We start from the raw sequence: 22074 nt of genomic DNA, 5'->3' as shown, positions 1-22074 counted from the left end.
TTTATGGGTAATAGTTTCTTAGGGATTGTGTATTCAAAAATGTCTTTAGTTTGCTCTCTCTCAATGCTAACTTACTTGGGCAGAAAATTATAAATTCAAAATTATCTTCCTTTAATATTTGCCAATGATACATTCATTAAGGGATTAATATCCAAAATTTATAAAGAACTCATACAACTCAACACCAAAAGAACAGACAATCCAATTAAAAACTGGAAGAGGACCTGAATAGACACTTTTCCAAAGAAGATACGCAGATGGCAAACAGACATTAAAAAAGATGCTCGATGCCACTAATCAGAGAAATGCAAATTAGAATCATTATGAGATATGCCTCACACCTGCCAGAATGGCTATCATCAATAAATCAACCAACAAGTGTTGGTAAGGATGTGGAGAAAAGTGAAACCTTGTGCACTGTTGGTGGGAACGCAGATTGGTGCAGCCACTATGGAAAACAGTATGAAGGTTCCTCAAAAAATTAAAAATAGAACTCTCTTATGACCCAGAAATTCTACTTATTGGTATATATCAAAAGAAACCCCAAACACTAATTCAAAAGAAAATTTGTACCCATATGTTCATAGCAACGCTATTTACAATAGCCAAGATATGGAAGCAACCCAAATGTCCATCAATAAATGAATAGATAAAGAAGCTATGGTACATATATACAACAGAATATTACTCAACCATAACAATAAATGAAATGTTACCATCTGTGACAGAATGGATGGACCTAGAGGGTATAAGGCTAAGTGAAATAAGTTAGAGAAAGACAAACACCATATTTCATTTATGAGTGGAAAGAACAAAACAAACAAACACAAAATTGAAACAGACTCATATACACAGAGAACAAACTGGTGGTTGTCAGCAGGCAGGGCAGTTTGGGGACTGGGCGAAAGGAATTAAGAAGTACAAATTGGCAGCTACAAAACAGTCACGGGATGTAAAGTACAGGGAATACAGTCAATAATATTGTAGTAACTATGCATGGTGCCAGACAGGTACCAGAAATATCAGGAGGGGGAAACACTTTGTAATGCATATAAATGTCTAATAACCACTATGTTGTATACCTGGAACTAGTATAAAATAATACTGAATATACACAGTAATTAAAAAATAAAATTAAAATTTATTTTCCTTCAACATTTAAAAATATTGCTCAGTAGCCAGTGTTACCAATGAAAAGGTAGAAACAATTTGATTTTCAGTCTTTTCTGGTAACTTTTTCTCTTGGGAGATTTTCTTTGTACTTTTGGCATTCTGAAATTTTACATATATAAAAGCCTTTTTATGTCAGTGAGAACTCAAGGGGCCTTTTAAAACTGAAGACTTATGGTACTCTTTAATTCTACAAAATATCCTATTATGTGACTATTTTCTCTTCTACATTTTTTTCTCCCACAATTCCTTATAAATGGATGTTAGAGCTAAATCTATCTCATCCATTTCCTTTAACTTTTTCCAATTCACTCTTCATCTGTGTCTGCTCCTTTTCAGCCAGCCCTATGTCTTTAATTAAAATTTTTTAAAAATTAATTTTAAAGAGATAAGAAGAGAGGAGACAGAGAAACATCAGTGTGAGAAACGATTGTTTGGCTCTCATATGCACCCCAACTGGGTATTGAACCCACAACCTAGGCATGCGCCCTGACCAGGAATCAAACCCCCAATATTTTGGAGTATAAAACAATGCTCGAACCAACTGAGCCACACCAGCTGGGGCAGCCTTATGGGGTTTTAATGTTGGGGGTGTAACTTACCATGTCTCGGATTGATTCTTTCCACAAAAGTCTGTTGGTGGTATATGGATATGGCTATGGAGTTCTCCCTCCTCAAATGCTTATTTATAAGCTCATCTCTGCTTGACATTTCTGACTGTCCACTAATGCTTTTTCTGTGTAGTCTAGTTTCTATGAAAAAGAATGTGTCTATCATTTGTCTTCTGGGACTAGGGGCTTCCTACTCTTGATATCAAGGGCCATAGACAATTCACTGCTCTGTCACAGTAATCCTTTGGCTCATCTTCACTGTTCTAGCTGAGGACAAACTCTGCTACTCTTTGGCATGGCCAAAAGTGAAGAAAGCCCAATTACCCCAAAGTTGTCCAAAGGCTCTTTCAATTCCTTCCTAGCACTGACAGAGCTAGAAATCACTCATCGGTCCTTTCTTGCACATGCTTTAAACTATGGTTTAATTCCTATTGTTTTGTCATTCATGGATACATGGACGTTTCTAATCCATTGATAACATTCTTTCTAATTTTTCCATATTACTCAGAGTTGTTAGGGTCCACTTATTTTTGACTTCTTGTATATAGAAACTCTGTCTGAAGTTTTGAAATAGACAAACTTTAATGTAGCTAATATTTCACACAGTATTTCTCATATACTGTAGTCCAATGCTATATTGACAGTATCACTAAATCAATAAAGATTATCCAAGGCTCAAAATACTTATTTGCATCCATATAAACTAGATTATTCTTTTTTTTTTAAAGGGCAAATTCTGGTCCTATGCCTATTCTACCATACTGTACACTGGGGAACTGAGATATGCTACCCAGTTTACAATTTTATGCTTAGGAAATATTAACATAACAAAAAAGAGAGGCTATTCTTTAAAAAATATCGTTAAGTACAGAATCTCCACATTCTTAATAAAGCTATTCCACATTAAACTGATTTTCAACCTCCCCATATCCATTTAGAGGAATTTCTGCTAGTTTTTCTTATTACCAAGAATATAAACTTATTTTTGTCTTTAACTTCAAAATAATTAAGAATTTTAATTGACAATAAATACAATAAGCCAATGGTACAATGTGGCTACTAAGCAGCAATTCTTTACAGAACAGTAAATCAGAACACTGCTAAAGTACTTAATTCATTCTGGGTACAGCCTTTCAAAAGACATATAAAGAGAAAAACACCCAGGAGAGTGACCAGAATTTTGAAGAATCTAGAAGTATGTGTAATGTGTGGCAGAGCTGGCTATTATCATAGTCCATGTTCTCTCCTTTTTGCACACACTGCTATATCATATTTCCTAGTCTCCCTTACAATTAGGTAGAGCTATGTAACTGAGTTTTAGCCAACATAATGTCAAAAGAAATAATATACATCATTTTCAGATCAGGCACATGAACGAGCCACTCCTTTCAGCTGGATGGAATGAATGGAATCTGGCAAGCCATGTGATGAAAATGAGAAAACTCTCTCAGCTCAAGTGTCTAAATGACTCTGTGGCAAGTAGACCTACTAATCTAGTCACCTGCCTGGTATTGTTAAGTGAGCAAGAAATAAACTATTGCATTAGTAACCCCAAGGAATATTACATATCATAGAAGAAATCTTTAGTGTGAAGAAGCCTGGGTTAGAATGGGAACATAGAAATGAAAAGAGTATTAGAATATACAAGAGTTGCCATAATGAAAATAGGTTAGACAGGTTCTATATAGTATCTAGGAAACAAATGAAAACTAAGAAATGGAAGCCTCTCAAAGTAAGATGATTTTTTAGGATCTAGAGATAACAATAGTGAAAAAACTGTTTTAACAAAGGTGGGATATCAACATAAAGGGGAGACTACGTAAGAAGAATCCAGAACAAGATGATTAACTAAACTGAAACCCTTAAGGATTTCCCACCTTAAAAATCTGTAAAATCTACAGAAGGTTGCCAAATAATGGTGTTTTATTCACCTTGCATTGTTATAATGTTGGTGAGAAGGAAATTAACTCTTATTTATATCAATAAGCTAGAGTAAAACTGATTTCTTTATACACTGTTTTGGCTCAAGTCACAGAACCTACTGATGACACTATATGAATGCTTACTGCACTTAATGTTCATTTCCCAGCATATTCAACTTTCACTGGAATAATTCACAATCAACTATTAAAACAGCTGTCAGGGATATAATCTGATCCTCTGATAACTCTCTGACCATATTTCCTCCTACTATGCCCTTTACTTATTCTGCTGTAGCCACCCTGGCCTTCTTGCTAGAAGTGTGTTTGTTTCATACCAAACACACTTTTTTTTTGCTTCAGAGCCTTTGCATTTGCTTTTCCTCTGCCAGACAGCTTTGTCCTTTGGATACTCAAATGGATCAGGATACCTTACATTTTTCAGGTCTTGGCTCAAATGACATCTTCCTAGTAAGGCCTTACTTAGCCTATTTGACACTGTGACCCTACCACACTCTTGGCACTGCTTAGCTCAATCTTTCTCCACAGCAATAGGTTAGTATATTTATTTATTTTTATTCATCTCCACCTCAACTACAATGTAAGCCCTAAGATGACACAATTTTTGTTTATATTGTTTATTGTTACATTCCTTTTGCCTAAAATGATGCCTAGCAGAGAATAAGCACTCAATAGATATTTCTCTAACAAAATAGTTGAATTTAACTTTCTACCAATTCTCTAAACACTACAAACCAATTTTGTCAAAGGTATTGCAAAACTGATTACATTCATCCTTAAATGAATACATACAGAAGCCTACAATGTACTTATTATATACTCTGGGAATAGAGGTGGGAAAAAAGTCCCTGACTTCACATTTGGCTAGGAGAGACAGACAAATTCATATTTAACATCAAGGAAAAGATAAAAAGAAAGCAGAGTAAAGAAAAAGAAAATGATGGGCAGAGGAACTACTGCTGTAACTGAGAAACTAATCAGGGAGGCGTCTCTGAGGTGGTATCAGAGCAGAGACCAAGGGAAATAAAAGCACCATGCCAGGCAAGTATCTAGGAGAGTACTGCAGGCAGAAGAAGCATGAACTATTATTTGTTATTGGTAGTTGTCTAAATTGGCATAAACTTGGATAGTAATTTGGTACCATCAAAAATATTCAGTGTGCCCTGGCTGGTGTAGCTGAGCAGATTGAGTGCGGGCCTGCGAACCAGACAATCGCGGTTCGATTCCTAGTCAGGGCACATACTGGGGTTGCAGGCCAGTTCCCAGCAGGGGACGCATGAAAGGCAACCATACATTGATGTTTCTCTCCCTCTCTCCTTCCCTTCCACTCTAAAGATAAATAAATAAAATCTTTAAAAAAAATTCAGTGTTCATATTCTTTAACTGAGCTATAGTTATTCCACTTTTAAGAACGAATGCTAGAAACCATATAGTAATGCTTGTACAAATCAAAACCCATGGATGCAAAATATGTAAATAAATAAAACCTAGGGATGTTTAGTGTAGCAGTAAACAGGAACAACCAAATACCTATGGACAAGAATTTGGATAAATATGTTGTGGTATATTAAGACAATGGAAAAAACCATGTTGCTATTAAAAGGAATAAGAGTTATGTATGGAAGAATATATAAGATGTATAAAGCAAATTGCAGAATACTATGTATTATATAATTCAATTTTTGGAAAAGAAACAATTTTATAATGTAACCTTACTAAACACATACACATATACATAGACCATGCTGCCTAACAAGCACATATACCAAATAGTTAACAATGCTATATTTCCTAAGAACATTTTTATCATTTTATTCACTTCTGAAGCATTTGGAATTTTTACAAGTTCTTATTTTAATACAAATAAATTTCTTTTTAAGGCACAATAATTTTGCCCTTACAAATTACCTCTTCTGGAAGAGCAGAATGGGGTTTGTCAGAGGTAGCAAGCAGTAAAACTGGAGCAAATGAAGGAATATTCTGTAATAATGTGATAAATGTGGCTTTGAGTGTTGGTCCAACTATTTCCCACCACAAATGGATATGAGGAACATACACTATACTTGGCGCTGTTCTCTTAGCTTCACGAATCATCTAGCAAAAAGAAAAAATTTATGTTCAGTGAGAAAGTCAGCACATCAGTAATGCTATGCTTCCCCTAACCCCACAAGCTTATTTATAAATGTTTTGCCTCATATTTAGAAAACATAATTACTTCAAGCAATTAGAAAACAGTTCAAGAAACGTAGAAGACTTTTCTGCTGTAACAAAGGTTAAGTATAAAAATATAAAACACCTTTTTTCATTAAAAAATTTTTAAATATAAAAATAGCAAAAACACAAGCAGAATACCTGAGTACATACAACACAGCAGTCACTGTTTTAAGTATAATTCTCACAACGGCCATACACTGGAAATAAAATTATTTTCCCTATTTTAGGCAGAGAGATCTAATAACTCTCCTAGGGTCACTTAGGTATTCTTTAATGACTAAGAAGTTATACACTAGTTTTATTTTATAAACCTAAAGTTACAAATCAGGAAACAAAATGTGCAAAAAAATGAAGCAATTCTAGACTCTGTCTTTGGGAGCATGCTTTGCCTTACAGCTTATCTGTCTGGGTAATAATGAATGACCTGGGCACAGGTTTCTTCGGGAGATGTGGCACTGACTCCAAAAAGAACAGGAATGTCCAATGTATATACTGCAAGTTTTTCCAAAGCATGGATGACAGCTGGTGCCAAATGAGAACCTTGACCAAATCCTGGTTCTCCCACTATCAATATTCTTGGTCGAAAAGAAATAGGTTGATAACAAGCATTTCTGAAAGAAAGGAGTAATAAAAAATGTTTTAGAAAATGAAAAGTTTACATTTTCTCACGAATTACCAACTATGAACTTACATAAGTCAAAAGTTTTGAGGGGTGGGCTTGGATGGGAGAAATAGACAAAAAACTGTACTTGAAAAATAACTAAATTAAAAAAAACACAGTTATTAGTTGGCATATAAAAAAACTTAAAAAAAAACTTTTAAAAGAAGTTTTGAATATTTTGTTGGCCAATCATAACAATATGGCTCACATGATTTTTGAAAACAACTACCCTCCACATGTTTAAGAATAATTATACAGTGGAATTTCTACTATAGTGACAACTGCAACAAATTCCCTTTTTATATTTCAACCTAAAAAAAAGCAGATTAGTTGGTATCTTTTATCTTTCAACCACCGACCCATTTAGTTTTAGGGAATTTATACAACAAACACACAAACAAATAATTTGCAAGGAGAATGTACCTATTCAAATGAAGAAAATTAAAATTTTCTTTAGCCTTATTAAAGGAATTTTGAGAAAGCCCATTCTCACATACTGATGGAACATCATCATCACTGTATGCCAAGTCACTTTCCAGCAGAGGACACGAAATATCTATTTAAAAAAAAAAAAACAACTGTGCATTAGTAACTTTTCTAAATTGCAAAGCAAACTTTTATATAATTCTTCAGTTAGCAAACCAGTGTACTTCAATGACTTTTTTTTACAAAGATTTTATTTATTTATTTTTAGAGAGAGGGGAAGGGAAGGAGAAAGAAAGGGAGAGAAACATCAGTGTGTGGTTGCCTCTCACGCATGCCGTACTGGGGACCCAGGCATGTGCCTTGACTGGGAATCAAATGGGAGACCTCCTGGTTCCAGGCCCACCATGCTCAATCAATACACTGAGGTACACCAGTCAGGGATCAGTGACATTTTTTAAACACTCAAAAATATTGTGCAGATATGAATAACAAAAATGGTTAAGTCCTTATTTAACATCATCAATAGATTCTGTGACTTTAAGTGAGACCATGTATAAAGAAAATTTTACCATAAGCTAACTGACATAAACAGGAGTTATATCCTATAGCATTTCATTACTGTTATAGTAATAAAATTATGTTGAATAAATCAATGTTATCTGAGAACCTGGTGTAAATATAAAAATGCATTCAAAACTTAAAATAGATTAAGTTAAAGGCAATTCCTGAAGTATATTTCCTTCAACCATCCAAGAAAAGCATGACTAAATTCCTTTCAAGAAACTGTATATAAAAAGCATTGCTGAGAATTACAAAACATTTAGCTTTACTAATTATAAAAACTAACTTTAAGTAATCAATCAAATCTCATACCAGAGTCTAACGCTTTATTTGTTCTGATTTCCGCATGTGGAAATACTCTGTGCAGGGCTTCTAAGATCTTGTGAACAGTGCTTTGCAGAAGTGGTTTCACAATGGTGGACAGTGCCTGCCCAGGTGATGTCACAGCTCTTTGGGAGGCTGGAATCATCTTTTGCATAGCTACCTCAAAATCCTTAGCTGAGATACTAATTGAAGAGAGATCCAACTGTAGTTTCTCACTAGTGGTATAGATCTGTGGGTAGCGTCGACGGAGAGCACATAAAGCAGCCTCAGAGCATATTGACTTAATATCTGCACCACAGTATCCTACCAAGACAAAAAAAAAAAAAAGGTAAATTACCATTCTATTAGCATAACTATGGTTAAAATTAAGTCAGCCTAATAATAGAGTAGCAAAATATTTAAGAGTAATAAGTCTAAAATCTCTCATTTACTTAGTAAACTTATATGGTAGTGATAACCATCAACAAGTCAACTTTTGTGAGTGAAATATGCAAACACTAATATACCATAGGGGTCGAGAGTAAGAATTTTAAAATCACAGATAAGGTTCACATTCAGGTTTGTCATTTCTGAGATCTGTAATCTTTGGAGAATCATTTATTCTCTGTCAGCCATTTCTACATCTGTAACATGGGGATGATGTTACCTACTTATAGGTCTGATGTGAGAATTACCTGATACATGTAAAAGAATGCTCAACAGGATGAGTAGAAAAATGTAAACAGTCAGCAAAAGATAGCTATTATTATTGTCTATTTTGCTCTCAAATTCCCCAACAGCAGATTTGTCAAATATCTCTAATATCTGGAACTTTATAGATATAGAAAGAAAACAGGTAGAGATGAGAAACAAATATAACCCTGTATTTTTTTAAATATAACTTTGCAACACTACAACTTGTTCCATCTTTGAATTGCATATATTTCTTAATGCTTAAAAGCAATGCTTACCAACACAGTTTTCTGCCAGTTCTTCTAGAAATATGTCCAGTGGTTTAGGATTCCAATCCCTTGTGTGAATCTTTAGAATTTCTTTTCGAGCCTACAAATAAAAACATTTTTTTTAACATCTATAATAAAGTATTATTCAGATTAGAATAATTTCAATTTAAAATACTCTCTCAATTATCTAAAATGTTAAAGATATCAGTACCTAAATAAAAATATAAAACAGTAAAAAAAGATGTATTTGTAAAAGGTTAAGGAATTTATATTAAACAGATTTACACTTTAGTACTCAAGTTCCATTCATCAAAAATGTAAGTGAAAAAAGTAACTAGTGAACTACTATTCATTCTGGTACACTTTAAAAACTATTTTTAAGAGTATTGACAGCTCTATTATATATTTTATTTATAATTATTTATTTATTTTTAGAGAGCGGGGAAGGGATAAAGAAAAAAATATTGATGTGCCAGAGATACATCATTGCCTCTCGTACAGCCCCAGCTGGGGACTTGGTAGGCAACCCAGGCCAAGTGCATTGACTGGGAATCAAACTGGAGACCTTTTGGTTTGTAGGACAGTGCTCAATCCATGGAACCACACCAGCCAGGGCTCTTATTATATTTTCTTGCTTGTGTTTCAAAAAAATAAGTGGCTTTAAAATAACATGGTGGCCCCCATGAAAAATCCAAGGCTAACAAATAGGCTAAGGATTGGCTGTTTATTAGGCAATGTGTTCTAAAGCAAAACAAAGTTGTATGATTTATATTATTAACCCCCAAAGTCTTTGCCAAAACTGAAAGAATTTAAAGAGTATTTTTAGGAAGGCATTATTTAAAAAAAAATATATTACCTGACTTATTTTAAATAGAGTAATACTTCTCTGTAAATACATCGTACATGTTTGGGTGTTAATCATACAACCTTGCTTCAGAACACACAAAATTCAATCTTCAAATTTTTACTGTACAAAGATTTGCTGATGATAAGGGCAACATATTTTGCCAAAAACTGAGTGGTGTTAATTGGGTTCTTACATCTTTATCAGGTAAGCTGAAAAGAAATTCTCTATCAAAGCGACCAGGCCTTCGTAAAGCAGGATCAATAGAATCCAGTCTGTTGGTAGCACCAATGACCACAATTTCTCCTCTGCTGTCCAATCCATCCATAAGTGCTAGCAGGGTGGAAACAATAGAACTAAATTTAAAAATAAGAGAGAAGAGATTAATTGATTGGATATAACATTTCTTCTTTTGGTAAGAGTAAATACATTAAATTAGAATAAATTTTCTTTAGCATCTCACTACTTTCAAAAGATTTAAAAAAATTCTGGCCCTGGCTGGTGTGGCTCAGTGGACTGGGCACTGGCCCGCAAACTGAAAGTTTGCTGGTTTGATTCCCAGTCAGGGCACGGGCCTGGGTTATGGGCTGGGTCCCCAGTTGGGAACGTGCAAGAGGCAACCACACACTGATGTTTCTTTCCCTTTCTCTCTAAAAAAGGTAAATAAAATAACTTAAAACCTATTTTAAAAAATTCTGTAAAGTAGCACACTAAATGACATATACAGATTAAAATCAACAGAACACAGAGATGGTCTTTAGAATGCACAAATGGATCCTGAAAGTCATTTCATAGAGCATCATTTTTTCAAAGACACTTGAGAGTTCCCAAATAAGACAAACAAACCAAATACTACCAAGTACCAGGTAGACAAATAGTATCTAAAAATTATAAAATGTTCTGTGTACTCATACAGAACATTTGTATGTTCAATCAAACAAAAAATCCAAAAACAAAATATACATAAAGCATAAATACATAGAATCTTAATTACATTTTAAACTTTTGACTGTGGAGATTAGTAAAATAATCTCCACATCTTCATTAACAAGTTTCAACAATTAACAACACTCCTTTTATATGTCTTTACCAGACAGTTTTAAAAAACACAACATACCAAAAATCCTCAAATCATTTAATATAAACATTTCATGTTAAGTATTTCACATATGTATTTCTATGATAAGGACTTTAAAAAACTTCCACAATACTATGACGCCAGTATAAATGACAGTAATTCCTTAATATAACCTAATACCCAATTTCACGGATTTTCTCAAAATATCTTTTTATATTTGATTTGTTCAATCAAGCACATGGTCAAACCTCCCTCAAATCATTAACAGTTCCCATCACACTCCCTCACTTTTTTTCCCTTCCTCCGTGCCATTCATTTGTTGAAGAAACTGGGTAATTTGTATTATAGAATTGTCTTCCCACATTGTGAACTGATGGATATCTTTCTGATGGGGTCATATAACTTGTCTTCTACCATTTGTATATCCTGTGAACTGGTAATTAGACCTAGAAATTTAATAGATGCAGGTTAAACTACTTGGGATAGCACATTTCATAGGACTATACCATGTATTTACTTTCTACTATATAATTCAGGAGTGCTTAATACCAGTTTCTCACTTGAGATCAGTGGGTTGGGTTTAAGTGAGATGTCACCTTATTCTGCTCACCATAAACTTCACTATGAACCTTTATACCTTACTGTTTTAGCAGCCACTAATAATTACTGCTTAGATTGATGTTTCTCAGCCTTGGCATAATTGGTATTTTGGGTCAGATGATTTTTTTCTGGTGGAGAGCTGTCCTGTGCATTCTAGGATATTTTAATAGCATCCTGGTATTTACCCAGTAGATACCAAGCATTACCATCTCACACTTGTGACAATCAAAATGTCCCCAGACATTTGTCCCCTGGGGGTTTTTCATAAGGGGTTGCAAAATGCTGATTCTTCTAACTTAAAAATTTCCCTTGCATTTATTGACTATAATTTTCCTATAAAGAACTTTACTTCATCAACTATAAAATTACCCTGATTCATGGCCTGAGTCATGACTACAGAAAACAGAAAAAAGAAATGCTTGATTCATTCTCTTCATTCAATTTTCAGAGTAATTAGTCACCAATGCAGAAACCTCAAAGTGACCAATTAGATTTTTAAAACAGAATCATTAAAAACTGACTTTTCAATGTACCTGATGTATTTCAATCTACTGTAGTCATTATTATTTTTGATATTCAAATTGCCCCATCTTTGGTCAATGGAAATTCATTCAAAATTGGCTATTTCATTCTGATATAATCCTAATGATCTTCTATTTTTTCCCTGCTTCCAGGTTTTGACAAGATGTTCCAGGCTTGTCTAACTTATTTCCTGCTTTAGTTCTGCAATCTATCATCTCTCCTACGAGTGCTAGTATTTACAGTCCACAATCTGGGTGCTAGAGGTATGAATTGCTACTGGATTGTGATTGCCTCTAGATTTTTTCAGTGTCCAAAGCTAGGGATTGTTTTTTTTCCCCCCTTTCATTATCACAAAGTTTAATGAAGAAATTAATATATTCCTGATTTAATGAAACAAATTCAGATCACGCTTCTCTCAGGGTGTTTTCTTTAAAAAAATTCATCATGATGGATTGAGCACAGGCCTGTGAAGCAAAAAAACTTATCATGAAATCATAATATTTTTAATTCAAAGTAAAGGTTTTAGGGTTTTAATTTATTTTATATCTGCATCCTTTTTCTTAGACTAAAATCTTATTTTCTTTTTCTTTTTTATTTTATTTTAATTATTTATTTATCTTTAGAGGGGAAGTGGGGGAAGGAGAGAGGGAGAGAAACATCAATGTATGGTTGCCTTTTGTGCGTCCCCTGCTGGGAACTGGCCTGCAGGGAACCGGCCTGCAACTCAGGCATGTGCCCTGACTGGGAATCGAACCACGATCGTGTGGTTCGCAGGCCCGCGCTCAATCCACTGAGCTACACCAGCCAGGGCTAAAATCTTATTTTCTGATGCATCAAAATAATTTGTTGTACACTAAATTTCTCTGAAATAGATATATAAGATGGCATGTGCTTGCTAAAATTACTCCAATCCCTTTCTAACTATTCCAAAATATAGTAAGTTCTCAATTACTCAACTGCAAAGTGATGTTAGTATTGTTAAATGTTTCTTCCTATTAACACAGTACAGCATGGGTGACACTGAAATGTGTCATACAGAAAAATTTGTATGATTGCTGGTATAGACATAAAATTTTTTTAAAAATTTAATTTATTGATTTTAGCCAGAGAGAAGAATGGGGGCTAGAGAAAGATAGACAGACATTGATTTTGTTGTTCCACTTATTTATGCATTCACTGGTTGCTTCTTGTATGTGTCCTGACCAGATATCAAACCTGCAACCTTGGTGTATCTGTATAATGCTCCAACCAACTGAGCTACCTGACCAGTGGAAACATAACTATTTTTACCAGAGAACTTGATATTTTAATTTACTACTCACAGCAACTGATAAAAATGTATAGCATCAAGTCAAAGAAGGCCACCAGAATACTGTAAATATCAAGTGTTAAAAAAAAGTAAAAACCTACCTATCACTCAGATTATTTCTTGTTCTTCTTCTATACCATTTACAGTAAAAACATACTAGCAAATATGAAGGCATGCAAATCTTTGCTTTAGGGCATCCCAAATTAATTAAGCAATTATACATAATTTATGATATAATTTGAACAAAGTCATGAAAAACTAAAAATGAACTGGGACTAAGAGTAATTTAGATTCAAGTTAAGACAGTAGCATTAAGAAAAAGTGCTTCCTTGAGTAACCATAGGGGAGATTCAATTTTCCCACTCTGAAAATGAGGAAGTCAGGCTAGTAGAACATTAGACTAGCAGTCATGCACTAGGACATATTTTGTTTGGCTCAGACAGTGTCTTCAACATTTAAAAGACATTTAACACAAAAATTTGCACATAAGATTTAAGAAAGAAAATTTATTTTCCAAGTGTGGGTCAGCTTCTGCACTTCAGTAGGCTGGAGATAAAAACAACTGAGTATGCTCTGACTGCTGATCATTCACCACAGCCCCACTCTTACCACTGGCCTGGCTCACCCATTTCATTTGCCTTACTTCGGTGGCCAGTGGGCATTTAAGTTTGTATCACAGGTTAAGTCTGTAACCAAGATTTTTTAGAAAACATCACAAATAGTACTTTTATCTGCCAACATTAAAAGCCTGACTTTTAGCTCTGGCTAGTGTGGGTCGGTTGGGTGTCATCTCACAAACTAAAAGGTCACCAGTTCAATCCCCAGTCAGGGCACATGCCTGGGTTGTGGGCTCCATCCCCAGTCAGGGCACTTGGAGAAAGCAACCAGTCAATGTTTCTCTCTCATGTAAGTGCTTCTCTCCCTCCCTTCCCCTCTAAAGTATTTTTTTTAAGTCTGAATTTTAAACAGATTCTTGGACTAAGGGTTCATATCCACCAGCTCTTTCAACTTTTTCACCTATCTCATCACCAGTAGCTACTCCAGAACTACTACCTTCACCATGAAGCTCCATAAGTTTTCTCAGTTCAAACTTGGGCTTGTTCGGCATTTGACTTTTCTAACAATGATATAAAGGGGCAGATAAATAGGTTGGCAAGCCTTTCCTATGTCTCTTCCAATGCTATCTGGAATCAATGTACTGACCACTTCCATTCAAGTCATTTGTCTGTACCTCTTGGATCATGACTTCCATCATCTTCATCTGTACTTGGCAGGCCCATTGAAGAAGAGCATTAAGAGGTCTTCAGAATCTGTTTGTTGCATTTTTTTTTTTTAGTAAAACCAACACAGATAGATAAAGCAAGTAACCACTGGTAGTCTTGACATCAACCATGGTCTGCCATTTTTTTTCACCTCAGAGCACATTCTGCCACAGGAAGGGTCCATGCCATGAAAATTAAGGCAGCTTTTGTTCTGAACACCTCCAGTAATTAGCTTCCGTTTTCTAAATGCAACTTCATCACTCTGCAGACCACCTTGGTTCACTTCAAAAACATGACCCTTGAAATCATCAGATACAATTTTGGTTCCTGAGTTCTCACGACATGTTTTTCCAATATTCCTTATGCTGAACATGGTTGGTGCTTTCACATCCCACCAATCTTTCTCAGAAAATGGGTCAGCCATTTGCTTCTTGGCTCCCTTTTTGCCACTTTTTGTAAGGTGCTTGTTCTTGATGACCACCATAGTGCTGCTCAGAGAGCCAAAAACTGCAACTAAGATTTTAACACTTTTTGAGAATTATCCTGCCACCCAAATCTCAGATTAATTTTTTTCTCTTTCTACTGTATAGTACATCAAAATTTTACTATGCCCCCCACAAAAATGGGAAACTTCTGGTTTATAAAGTTTCTTTCACCACCTAATGACCATTCTGCTACTCATGCAATCAATACAGATCAGAATATCGGGAAAAGTCAGAAGTGTCATCAAGCAAGTTTTACCTGTGAATTTGATCTTGCCTGCTTGATCGTACTGGAGCCAGACCATCGATTTCATCAAAAAAAATAATTGATGGGCGCATCTGATAAGCCTACAAAGTAGGTTCAGTGGTATATTATCATGAAAAAGTTCAAATATGTAAACTTATTATAAACCATTTTCATTCCAGCTTGCTTACGGAATTTATGTGATAAATCTGAATATAAAGTCAGTAACTACATTTAAGAATTCAAGGTAAATTATAACAAAGTTTAACTTCATTTGCATCTCAACTGGAAATGTTCAAAATATATACTCTACTGGTTATGTAACTTAGATTTCATATAGCTATAGTTATTAGGGCACACAAAAGAATCTTTAATAAAGACCAATTGTCAAAACAAGATAAAGAATAGCCCTGGCTGGTGTGGCTCAGTTGGCTGGAGTCTTGTACCATTCACTAAGGGGTCGCAGGTTCGATTCCTGATCAGGGCACATGCCTGAGTTGTGGGTTCGATCCCTTGGTACAAACAAGAAGGTGGTAATTGATGTTTCTCTTTCCCTCTCTCTTTCTTTCTCTCTAAAAGCAAGAAAAAATGTCTTTGGATGAAGATTAGAGCAAAACCAAACAAGATAAAGAATAGAAGATAGTGATACAGCCTTCCCTCCATGTCAGGATGGGAAAACAATGAGCACAACGCCATAGTTTAAAAAGACAAAGAAAAAAATCCGTTAAGTTAAAACAAAAGACCTCAGTGAGTTCCAAAAAGAGATTTAAAAGTATTTGCAGCATTATGCCTCAATAGATCAGAATGTATTATCTTACAATACAACCTGGGAAGGGAAATTAAAGCCCATCTAGGGCAAAACTAATCTTCTCATGTATTGAGACGTAACTTGCAACTCCTGTCTCCCTAAGTACAAAACTACCATGTTCTTTCTTAGGTTCTAAGACCCCAAAGAACTGAGACCTAGTTATTCCTTTTCTCTTCTTACTATAAGACTGTCCCTAATAGGTCAGTGTTATCTTAATACACAAAGAAAAATAATCTGGGAGGATCATATATTTGGTCTAATTCTTCTAAATGTTTTTCTATGAAAGAAATTAAACACAAGATTTATCTAATCCTTCGTTACTTTCATCTACATTGATTATAAATCTAGATAGATAAATTTTATCATTATACCTGATCAAATAACAATCGTAGCTGCCTTTCAGACTCTCCTACCCATTTACTCAGACAGTCGGCACCTTTCCTCATGAAGAACGCAACTCTCTTATCCCCTTGACTGCACTCATTGGCAAGTGCTCTAGCAACCAGAGTTTTTCCAGTTCCCGGTGGACCATAAAACAAACAACCTCTGTAAAAGAAAAGTATTATTTTATCAGTACTACATTAAAAAAGGACCATTTAAACAAAATTACAAACTAATTTCATAAGTGCACTTAATTAGTAAATAAAAAAAGTAAGTGAGACAACTGAAATATTTCAGTTTAGAAAGCACAACTTATAATATGGTAATTAATATTGCTACTACAAAATTAATATTAAAGCTAAATAAAGCCCTTTATTTAAAATATATTTTCTTTTATATATTCATTTTGCTAATATTAGCTTTCCTTGCACAGAAGTTATACTTAAAAAGACTTGATAGTTGCCCTGGTCAGTGTGGCTCAGTTGTTCAAAGCAATGCCCTATAAACGGAAAGGTCACAGATTCAGTTCTCAGTCAGGGCACATGCTTAAGTTGCAAGTTCAGATCCCAGTCATGGCACATGTGAAAGGCAACAGATTGGTGTTTCTCTCCCTCTCCCTCTCTCTCTCTTTCCCTTCTCCCTGTCTAAAATCAGTGAGTATGTCCTTGGACAAAGATAAAAAAAAAAAATGGACTTGACAGTTTACTTTTGTAATGTATTAGGGGAAAGAATAACTGGTTTCTTCTACAATCTTTGGTCTCAATCTCAGGAACATAATACCAAAAATTTTGAAAGAAAACATCTTGGAATTGAACAGGAGAGAGAATAAGATAAAAGAAGAGAGAATTTTAAGAAATAATGGTGGTTGGGCAGTAAAGACCAAGACAATGTAAATAATTTAAAATAAATTTTGTGACATCACTCCAATAGGGTAAACTATTTTTTTCACATAGTTCCAAAGTTATCTGTTACTCTTAGAATTCTGAGAAAATGGGTTATACTCACAATACTTAATAGAAATGTAAAAAGGGTATAAAAATAGGATAAGTTCTACCAAAGTAATGTAAAATAATCAACTTCAGATCACCAAATAACTGCTCTTAAAAAGAAACACTTAAAAGAAAATCCCAGAAAACCAGAAATGACAAAGTAAGAATTGTAAGAAAAAAAAACTAAAGTGATGAATGAAATCTATTAAAGGTTAATAAAAAATAGTAAGATTGGATGCAGATATAATCAAATGCAGATATAAAAAACAAAGCACATAATAAGAAAACAGACGTACAAATGGAATAAGCAAAGACAATTTCAATGAACAAAAACTAAGGCAGGTATAGATTTTAAAAATATTATCTACTGAACCAACAATCTAATTTGTGAGACTGTATCTTAAAGATAGAATTAAGAATTCACACAAAAAGTAATGAAATGTTCATATTGAAATCTGTGATAATGAAAAGTTAGGAGAAAACAAGCCAGCAACAGCAAAATCTAATAAAATGTGACATAACCACAAATGAAATATTATTTAGCCATTAAAATACAAAGATCATATATGGAAATAAGTTTACACAATCATATATCTGATTTTTGTGGGAGTATGTTATAAAGAAGGAGAAAGACAAAAATCTCAGGGAGTTCATTCTTTAAGTTCACTAAATTACTTTAACTAGATACCATATTTTGCCATGTATAGTGCAGTTTTTTGGCCAAATTTTTGAGGGGAAAATAAAGGTACAATAATAATTACATACCATAGGTATAATAATACTGTGTATAATGTACACAAAAACATAAATGCACACTATACATGGCAAAATATGGTAGTTTCATCATTCCTATAAGCAAATGTTATTTAATATGAATATCAGTTTAAAAAAATTTAATGGCTCAGTTAATATTCTGTTACACACCTGAAACTAATAACACTGTTTAACTATAACTAAAAAACAAATTAAAAAACTGAATTTACCAATGTTTTATAGTATACAACTTTTATAATGTAAAAGTAAAAAAAGCCTACCAATTTAAAAAGGTTTACTTAAATCAATGTATCCATAGAAGTAGAAATTGAAATGAGAAGGGTAGGAGGGGCCTACTGCCTTCTACAAAAGACTTAAAGTACAATTTGATTGTTAAAATTATATACAATTATAAAGAACTTTAAAAATGGAAAGAAGTATGTATGAAAGCAATTTCACAAAATTTTTGAAAAACCACGAAGAATCTTCCCGCTGCTGTGGAGTAGCTCAGTGGACTGAGTGTGGGCTATGAACTAAAGGATTGTTGGGTTCAATTCCTGGTCAGGGCACATGCCTGGGTTGCAGGACAGGTCCCTAGTGGGGGCCACCTGAGAGGCAACCACACATTGTTGTTTCTCTTCCTCTCTTTCTCCTTCCCTTCCCCTTTCTCTGAAAATACATAAATGAAATATTTTTTTCAAAAAAAACCGCCCCCCTCCCACTCATGGAGAATTAATTTTGAAACCATTCTTCATGTTAAACATTAAGAAAATAAATATATTCAAGCACCCAGGACCTTGCAGGAAAAATATATAAATTTACAGTAGACATAAAAACCTTCAACAGAGGAACATTATCTTTCTAGATAACAGTAGCACAGCACAGATGTTGGCTAAAATAAAATGTACAGTAAAATTACCTTGGAGGTTGAATTTTGAACTTTTCAAAGACTTCTGGATAAAGTAATGGAAATACCACCATTTCTTTAAGAGCTGCAATATGATTAGACAGACCACCAACACTATCAAATCGTACCTGGTAATGGAAGAGAAACATTGACATTCTTAGATTTGGAGTCAAAATTAAAATGTCATTCCACACTTCCAGCCAAGATGGAGGCATTAGGTGGAAACACCGTGCCTCCTTGCACAACTAAGTTTAAAGACAACAAAGATTTAGTAACAAAATGCAACCAAAGCAGACAGAAAATTGAATTGTACAGAAGTCTGACAACAATAAACCATTTATCCAGACTGGTAAGAGGGGCGGAGTCAGCAACTGGTGGAGAGGGGCAAAGGAAAAAGCTGCTTTGACCCAGGCGCTGAGGCGGCAGTTGGCAGATCCCAGGAGTGGGGTGGCAATGGGTAGACCTAGTGAGGGCACAAGGCGGTTGGCTGACTGTAGTCACACATTTACATGCAGATAAACCAGGTGAAAAAACAGAACAGTGAGACAGACCGTGCTACCTAGGGCCCCAGTGCCGAGAAATAAAGCCTAAAAACACCAACTGGAAAAACTTTTGGGAGTCGAGGTACTGGGAAAGGCTCTCAGGCTCACAAGAGTTCATTGGAGAGACCCACAGGGTTCTGAAGGGTGCACAAACCCACATACCTAGGAACCAGCACCAAAAGAACCCAATTTGCTTGCAGGAAGCAGCAGAGGGGACTGAAATCCAAGAGAGCACTGAACAAATGCCACCACCCCTCTCTGACCCCGCCCCCACATAGAGCACCACAACCCAGCAACCTGGGTTGCCCCACCTTGATGAACACCTAAGGCTCCATCTCTTATACGTAACAGGCACAAACAGACCAAAACATTATGGCTCACTCATAAAGAACAGCTCAAAGCCCCAGAGCCAACACTTCTAAGCAACCAAGAGATAGCCAACCTATCAGATGTGCAGTTCAAAACACTGGTGATCAGGATGCCCACAGAACTGGTTGATTTTAGTCACAAATTAGATGAACATATGAAGGCTAAACTAAATGAAATGAAGGGAATGCACAGGAAACCAATAGTGATGGGAAGGAAACTGGGACTCTAATCAAGGGAGTGGACCAGAAGGAAGAAAAAAATGACCAAACAGAAAAGGATGAAGAAACAAGAATTCAAAAGAAGGAGGAGAGGCTTAAAAACCTCCAGGACGTCTTTAAATGTTCCAACATCCGAATTATAGGGGTACCAGAAGGGGAAGAGGAACAGCCACGAGTGGAAAACTTATTTGAACAAATAATAAAGGAGAACTCCCCCAATCTGGCAAAGGAAATAGACTTCCAGGAAATCCAGGAAGCTCAGAGTCCCAAAGAAGTTTGACCCAAGAAGGAACACACCAAGGCACATCACCATTACATTACCCAAGATTAAAATGAAGGAGAGAATCCTAGAAGCAGCGAGAGATAAGGGGACAGTCACCTACAAAGGAGTCCCCATCAGACTGTCAGTGGATTTCTCAAAAGACACCTTACAGGCAAGAAGGGGCTGGAAAGAAGTATTCCAAGTCATGAAATCCAAAGACCTACATCCAAGATTGATCTATCCAGCAAAGCTTTCATTTAGAATGGAAGGGCAGATAAAGTGCTTCTCAGATAAGGTCAAGTTCAAGGAGTTCATTATCACCAAGCCCTTATTATATGAAATGTTAAAGGGACTAATCTAAGAAAAAGAAGATAAAAAAGATGAACAGGGAAAGGACAGCAAACTCACAGTTACTAAGAGGACAACTAGATCAGGAGCAGAACCATAGAAATGGAGATCACAAGGAGGGTTAGCAACAGGGGAGTGGGAGGAGGAGAAGGTACAGAGAATGAGTAGCATAGATGGTGGGGAGAAAACAGACGGGGGGGGGGTAGGGCAAGTGTGGGAAATGTAGAAGCTAAAGAACTTATGACACATGGACATGGACATGAACTAAAGGGGGGAGTGTGGGGGGAGGGGTATGCAGGGTGGAGGAGAATGAAGGGGGGGAATGGGACAACTGTAATGGCATAATCAATAAAATATATTTTAAAAAATGTCATTCCATCCCCAAACTATACAGAACTTACAGAGTCAACTGAGCAACAGTATCTTAGTTGTGGCCTGCAGATGAAGAGGGGAGAGGGGAGGGGGCAGGGGGGAGGGGAGAGGGAAGAGAAGAAAAAAGTCTATAAAAATTGAAGTTTCTGATCAGCTGCGCCAAGACAAAGAAATATGGCCCAAATAAAAGAACACAGCATAATCTCAGAACTAAGCAATGAGGAGATTGCCAACCTATCTGATGGGGAATTTAAAGCCCTAGTAATCAAAATGCTCATAGATCTGATTGAGCTGGGTTGAAAAATGAAAAAACAAATGAAGGATACCCAACATGAAATAAAGCAAAATATTCAGGGAACCAATAGTGACAGGAAGGAAACCAGGACTCAAAGCAACTACATGGAACAAAAGTAAGAAATAAACATCTGTCCAGAAGAAAAGGAAGAAACGAGAATCCAAAAAAATGAAGAGAGATTTAGGAACCTTTGGGAAAACTTGAAACGTTCCAATATCTGAATTATAGGGGTGCTAGAAGGAGAACAACAGCAAGAAACTGAAAACTTATTTGAGCAAATAATGAGGGAAAACTTCCCCAATCTGACAAGATTGGGACTCAAAACTCTTTTGAGTCCCAAGAGTTTGGACCCAAAGAAGAACACAACAAGGCACATCATCATTAAGTTACCCAAGATTAAAGATAAAGAGAGAATCCTAAAAGCAGCAAGAGGAAAGGAGAGAGTTACCTACAAAGGAGTGCCCATAAGGGTATCAGCTGATTTCTCAAAATAAATCTTGCAGGCAAGAAGGGGCTAGAAAGAAGTATTTGAAGTCATGAAAGGCAAGGACCTATACCCAAGATTGCTCTATCCAGCAAAGCTATTATCTAGAATGGAAGAGCAGATAAAGTGCTTCCCAGATAAGGTCAAGTTAAAGGAG

At 35.5% G+C, this 22074-nt stretch overlaps 1 protein-coding gene across 2 annotated transcripts in view; it reads right to left on the bottom strand.

The window, feature by feature from the left end:
- Positions 1-22074, bottom strand: part of ATAD2 (ATPase family AAA domain containing 2) — a 66278-nt gene that overhangs the window by 14272 nt on the left and 29932 nt on the right. For both annotated transcript variants that reach the window (XM_037166710.2, XM_053661117.1), the window contains 9 exons: positions 19040-19155; positions 16369-16543; positions 15205-15293; positions 9889-10048; positions 8858-8948; positions 7896-8210; positions 7020-7152; positions 6360-6546; positions 5630-5815 (listed from right to left, as the gene is read on the bottom strand). In XM_037166710.2, the coding sequence (XP_037022605.2) occupies positions 5630-5815; positions 6360-6546; positions 7020-7152; positions 7896-8210; positions 8858-8948; positions 9889-10048; positions 15205-15293; positions 16369-16543; positions 19040-19155 (1452 nt within the window). The remainder of the gene's footprint in view (positions 1-5629; positions 5816-6359; positions 6547-7019; positions 7153-7895; positions 8211-8857; positions 8949-9888; positions 10049-15204; positions 15294-16368; positions 16544-19039; positions 19156-22074) is intronic.

This window comes from Artibeus jamaicensis, unplaced genomic scaffold, assembly GCF_021234435.1.
Source record: "Artibeus jamaicensis isolate MK-2021 breed Jamaican fruit bat unplaced genomic scaffold, CSHL_Jam_final scaffold_916, whole genome shotgun sequence".
Taxonomy (NCBI): Eukaryota; Metazoa; Chordata; class Mammalia; order Chiroptera; family Phyllostomidae; genus Artibeus; species Artibeus jamaicensis.
Note: the sequence above shows the minus strand (reverse complement) of the source record. Positions and strands in the feature narration are given on the sequence as shown.